We start from the raw sequence: 6,000 nt of genomic DNA on the forward strand, positions 1-6,000 counted from the left end.
CCAGCCTGGTCTTGGACACTTCCAGGGATCCAGGGGCAGCCACAGCTTCTCTGGGTAACCTGTGCTAGGGCTTCACCACCCTCACAGCCAAGAATTTCTTCCCAATATCCCATCTAAACTTACTTACTGTCAACTGGAAGCCATTCCCCCTTGTCCTGTCACTCCAGGCCCTTGGAAATAGTCTCTCTCCATCTTTCCTGGAGCTCCTTCAGGTCCTGCAAGGCCACAATCAGGTCACCCCAAAGCTTCTCTTCTCCAGTTGAACAATCCCAGCTCTCCCAGCCTTTCCTCCCAGCAGAGCTGCTCCATCCCTGGGATCCTCTTGGGGCCTGCTCTGGACTCTCTCCAGCAGCTCCATGTCCTTGCTGTGCTGTTCCCCAGGGCTGGAGGCAGCTCTGCAGGTGGGTCTCACCTGAGTGGAGCAGAGGGGCAGATTCCCTTCCCTAAATCTTCTTCCCCTTTCCACAACATTTCTTGGTGAACTTTCTGATCAATGTCTTTTTTTCCTGTAGTAAATCTGGGTGCAATAGAGTATTTTTGTGCAACAGATCCTGGGAAATATCCCCACCCCACTAATTTACTAAACATAGGATCCAGAGAATAGCCTGTTTCAGGCAGTTTTAGACACAGTTTGCTCTTGGTCCTGCTCTGAAACTTTCTGGTTACTCAGTCCACTGCTAGTTCAGTATCCTTTATACTCACAGTCCACAATATCCGGGAATATTTGCTTTCTACAAACATAACACTTGGCTTCAGCTTTTTTTCCAGACTTTTTTTCCCCACATTCTATTTGCAAAATTGTTATTTTGAGGGGGAACAGTAGCAGAGAGCTTCTCCAAACCTCTGTCCTGGTGAGAAAGCCCTGTAGCCCTGTCATAACAGACCTGTAATCGATCAGGAAAGGCCAAGGAGCTGTTCTGCCAGACATGGAGCAAATCTCATCACATATTAATCTCCGGGGTAACACAGACCACAGGGAAGTTCTGATGTGCTCTGGAAATGAGAGAGTGATGTCTCTGCTCAGCAGCAGCCTGGGCTGAACTGCAAGAAATTAAGTGCAGCAGAGAGATCTTGGGAAAGGTCTCCTGAGCAGAGCCAGGCAATCCTGTTACTTCCCAGAGCACCTCTCCTCTCTGCAAAAATAAACAGCAAAGAAGGGTAAATTTAGAAAACAGCAGCCTGTTCTAGCAACAAAAGGGATGGGGAGGGAGGGAGAGTTGTGTTTAAAACAGAAGGCAGCTGTCTTGTGAAATGTTTCTAGGATAGTTATATTTATCCCACGGTTTTCCTTGAGGTGCTGGGACTCATTAAATACCAGAGACATGTTGTCCACATTTGTTATCTAACCTTTTCCCTCTGTGGCCTGTTCAATAATGTATATGCGCCAAATGCATTATTGAAGATATTTAATACTGGAAGAATACCAAGGCAATACAGACTGCACAGGACTAGTGCTCCAGAAAAAAAAAAAAAAAGCCACAAGAAGATTGGTCAGTGGTTAAAGAACCACGTTTGCCGGGATAAGAGATTTCACTGGGAAAAACAGTGGAATTCCCATTAATTTCCAAGGGCTTGAGAGCAGGTGAGGAATTGCAGGGAAGAGCAGCCAGAAGGCAGCATCTACTTGGAGGCAGATAGAACCAACACTGGGGGCTGGACACAGCAAACCATTCAGCTGCAGTGTTTCATTTAGGAAACTATGTGAAAATACATGTTTTATAATTCTGGAATAAATTTTCGTTCCTCAGAGCTGTTTCATAATTATCTATGTGAGGTCTCACTACTACATTTAAATATCCAAAGTGTGTGTCACTTGGATGCATTTGAGAATGAGTTTTTCCTTGTCTTTTCTCTCTGCCATGGTATTTTATAAGAGCACAGAAGTAATTAGGACTGGAAACGAGGACAGGCTTTGCAAAGCTGCTGAACAGGGGTCAGCCTGGGAACAGGCTGCTGTCAGTGGAAGCACAATCCTACCAGTCATGGGAAGTTTAAAAAAAGCCTGCCTTGAATAAACACTGAGACATTGGGAATGATCCTTCAGGCACATGAAATGCCGGTGTGCTCATTGCTGCAGTTCCTGATGGATTTGAAAAGCTATGTTCAGGTTTTCCTTTTAACAGGTATTTTCTTTAGGAGAACCAAAAGACAAACACCCAAAATCATGTTTTCCTTTAAAGAATCCAGACTGCAGAGGCCACAAGAAGTCCTCAGGTAGCACAGGAGATCAGTTCATGAATTCCCAGAACTGCCACGTGAAGCTTTTGTTTCGTTCTGCTGCTCATCCTTCCCTCTGTGTTTAGATTCTGAGTGGGTTGCTGAAGAAAGATTTCATTTGGGGGTGAGGCTTTGGCAGGTAACCTCCTGAGAACCCTCGTGGGACTGCTTTTCTAGGATTTCTTTGAGTTCTATAACTGCTTTTGCTCTCCCATAGGTGCAACCCCAAAGACGTCCTGATCATCCGATCAGCCCAAAGAAAATCAGGAATGTGACCCTCGTGTAGGATGGACTTCTCCAGGTTATTTTTTTTTTTTGCATTTCAGCAACAGAGAAAGGTTAAAACCACTTCTCTTGGTTTAAGTTATAAGTTATTTTTCTTTTTTTTGCCTCGTCTAATGAAATAAAATTGCAACCTTTATGAAGTAGCACATTATATCTCAGCAAAATAATGGACATAAATGACATAAATGGACATAAGTGACATAAGTGGACAGCCTGAAATACAGAGACAAGGAATTTGATGGGACTGGATGTGGAAGACTGGACAAGAGGAAGAGTCTGTGCTTTGGGTCCCAAGGAAACCAGCAAAACTCCTATCAGAAAAAAAATCCCATGTTACAGCAAGATCGAGGACTGGAACTGCAAGACATTTATGAGTTCAGAAGAACTGGTTAATAATAATAATAATGGTTAATACAATATCAACTGCTTTTTAACGTACTTTATGTACAGCTGAGCATCTTGAGCTTATGGATCAACAACATCTTTCAATTCCTGTTCTGTAATAAAATCAAGGGAAGTTTTGGTGAGGACCATTTTAAAATTTCTAACAAAACCATCTTAGGATCATAAATTCATTTGTTCCATCTCAATAAGTTACTTTGTAAAAGGTGTTTGCCTTAAAGCCAATGTTCCATTTTGAAATAAAACCCAACCACCCACGAGCCAAAAAAATCCTTTTTAAAATTGAAATTGAAAAATCTTGAGCTGGAAAATGTAGATTTGAAAATCTTGACTTTGAAGAGTTGTTGTTTGAATGTTTTATGTCTCTGTTCTACTTGTGGGCTCAGTTTGCACCAAATGACTTGTGCCACAGCAATGATGGTATTTGTGTTGAACAATGTTTTTGCCTCAGGGATAGAGTGGATAAGGACCACAGGAAATGCACTTTATCAAGGCAACTTGTCAGCAGAGCAGATCCAGCACATGGACTTTGTAAAGTAAAAAAAAAAAAATAATTGTGATTTCTGGCAGAAATGTTTTGCCTGAAATTTGGTGTTTCATAATAAAAAGTTCGAGCCTGATATTTATTTATTTATTTATTTATTTTTTTTACAAAAAGACAAACTTCCTCCAGCAAAACAAGTTATTTTCAGTGTGCTCATCTTCCTACCCACTCAAAGAACTCTGAATTATTCAGCGTGCCGCATGTTAATGTTCAGTACAAAACGATGCAGGTGCCCTGTGAGGGCTGAGAGAAGCCACCCCTCGGAATCACTTCCAGTGACAATCTGTGCAACAAAACTAAGAAATCCGAAACCTGATCCCGGGAAGAAGAAGAGGCTGTTTTGCGTGTTTAGCATTTGGCATCTCGTGAAGTCGCGGCAGATTTTGCCGCCGGCATTTCCAGTCAGTCTGTCAGAGCGTGGCAGGGTCTGCCATGTGCTATGGGACACAAAGCTGTTGGGAATTCTGACCATCCACACCTAACTTGGCCGGGGAGGAGCTTTGAAATGCGTTCTATGTTATGCAGAGAAAAATAGAAGCAATTTAGGTTGTGGCATGTCTTGACATTTTCCTTGAAAACATCCTTATTTTCCTTGAAAAGAACATGCATGGAGAGAAGCATCTCCACGGAGAGAGAAGGGACCTGGACAGGCTGGAGAGCTGGGCTGATTCCAATGGGATGAAGTTCAACAAGGCCAAGTGCTGGGTCCTGCACTTTGGCCACAACAACCCCTGGGCAGCCCTAAGGGCTGGGACAGAGGGGCTGGAGAGCAGCCAGGCAGGAAGGGAGCTGGGATTTGGGATGGACAGGAAGCTGAACAGGAGCCAGAGTGTGCCCAGGTGGCCCAGAAGGCCAATGGATCCTGGCCTGGATCAGGAACAGTGTGGCAGCAGGAGCAGGGAAGTGATTGTTGGCCTGGACTCAGCACTGGTGAGGCCATCCCTGGAGTGCTGTGTCCAGTTCTGGGCCCTCAGCTCAGGAAGGACATTGAGGGGCTGGAGCAGGTCCAGAGAAGAGCAACGAGGCTGGGGAAGGGACTGGAGCACAAGTGCTGTGAGGAGAGGCTGAGGGAGCTGGGGCTGTTCAGCCTGGAGAAGAGGAGGCTCAGGGGAGACCTCCTCACTCTCTGCAACTCCCTGACAGGAGGGGGGAGCCAGGGGGGGGTTGGTCTCTGCTCCCAGGAACCAGCAGTAGGACAAGAGGGTATGGTCTTAAGCTCTGCCAGGGAAGGTTTAGGTTGGACATTAGGAAGAAATTCCTTACAGAGAGAGTGATTAGGTATTGGAATGGGCTGCCCAGGGAAGTGGTGGATTCTCCATCCCTGGAGGTTTTTAAGATGAGACTGGATGTGGCATCAGTGCCATGGGCTGGTAACCACGATGGGGTTGGATCAAGGGTTGGACTTGATGATCTTGGAGGTCTTTTCCAACCTGGCTGATTCTCTGATTCTGTGATTCTATGATCTACCTCACTCTGACACAAGTATTCCTATTGCTGACATCTAGTTACCACTGTAGCTTAATGCAATCTAAACACAAACAAAAATCCACTTTATTAGAGGAATGTCTGTTACATGAAAGAGAGATGGGCCCAGGGCAACACTAGCTTGGGACTCGGGGAGAAAAACCACGGAATTTTGGCTTTCTGTGCACGTCCATGGTTAGCAACACCTCCTGGTTGTCAGAGAATGATGAAACCTGCATGGACACAGAAGTTTCCCAGCAGAAAATGGTGATTCATTAGAATTGATTTTGCAAAGGCATCAAACTATGCTGTGTTATCTCCAAGCCCTTGATTTCAAGCTTAGCTTTGATATTATTTGGTGTCACAGCAAAGGAGCCAACCTAGAACTGGAGAAAACCTTTCCTCCACTTAATCTATGTCCTTCCACATGAATCAAACACATTTCTGTGTTGATGCCATGGGCAGGAGGACACAAACTCTGAGGCAAAAGGCTGTGTCAGCAACATTTTGTCTTCTATGCTGAGGAGTCCCCACTGGGATTTCCACGTGGTGCAACCTGGGGCTTGAGGCTCCTCAGAGGAAAGAAGTAAAACTTCACAAAATTGGTTTTCAGGCTGTGGCAAAAGAACCTCCTGGCACTCCTGTTGAATGGACAAGCTGAGAGGAGAATGTTGGAGACCTCATAGAAACTTTCTAGTATCTGAAGAGGGTCTACAAGGAGTCTGGAGAAGGACTCTTCATCAGGAACTGGAGTGACAGGACAGGGGGGAATGGGTTCAAACTGAAAGAAAGTAAATTTAGATTGGATATTAGGAAGAAATTGTTCCCTGTAAGGGTAGTGAGGCCCTGGCACAGGTTGCCCAGAGAAATGATGGATTCTCCATCCCTGGAAGTGTTCAAGGCCAGATTGATGTGGCTCTGAGCAACCTGGTCTAGGGGAAGATGTCCTGCCCATGGAAAGGGATTGGAATGAGATGACCTTGAATGTCCCTTCCAACCCAAACCATTCTGTGATTCTGTGTGAGACCCCTCATCTGGGGACCCTGTGGGAGCTCCAAGCAGTCCTGGTCAGACATCAGGAGTCTGCA

The 6,000-nt window shown here is 45.2% G+C and overlaps 1 protein-coding gene across 1 annotated transcript in view; it reads left to right on the top strand.

Moving 5' to 3' along the window:
- The window catches only part of IGSF5 (immunoglobulin superfamily member 5), a 29,278-nt gene extending 26,104 nt beyond the window's left edge, over positions 1 to 3,174 (top strand). The window contains exon 9 of the mRNA XM_032678211.1: positions 2,435 to 3,174. Coding sequence (XP_032534102.1) covers positions 2,435 to 2,503 — 69 coding nt within the window. The 3' untranslated portion in view covers positions 2,504 to 3,174. The remainder of the gene's footprint in view (positions 1 to 2,434) is intronic.
- Positions 3,175 to 6,000: the final 2,826 nt, after the last annotated feature.

The sequence above is a fragment of the Chiroxiphia lanceolata genome, chromosome 2, assembly GCF_009829145.1.
Source record: "Chiroxiphia lanceolata isolate bChiLan1 chromosome 2, bChiLan1.pri, whole genome shotgun sequence".
In the NCBI taxonomy this organism is placed as follows: domain Eukaryota; kingdom Metazoa; phylum Chordata; class Aves; order Passeriformes; family Pipridae; genus Chiroxiphia; species Chiroxiphia lanceolata.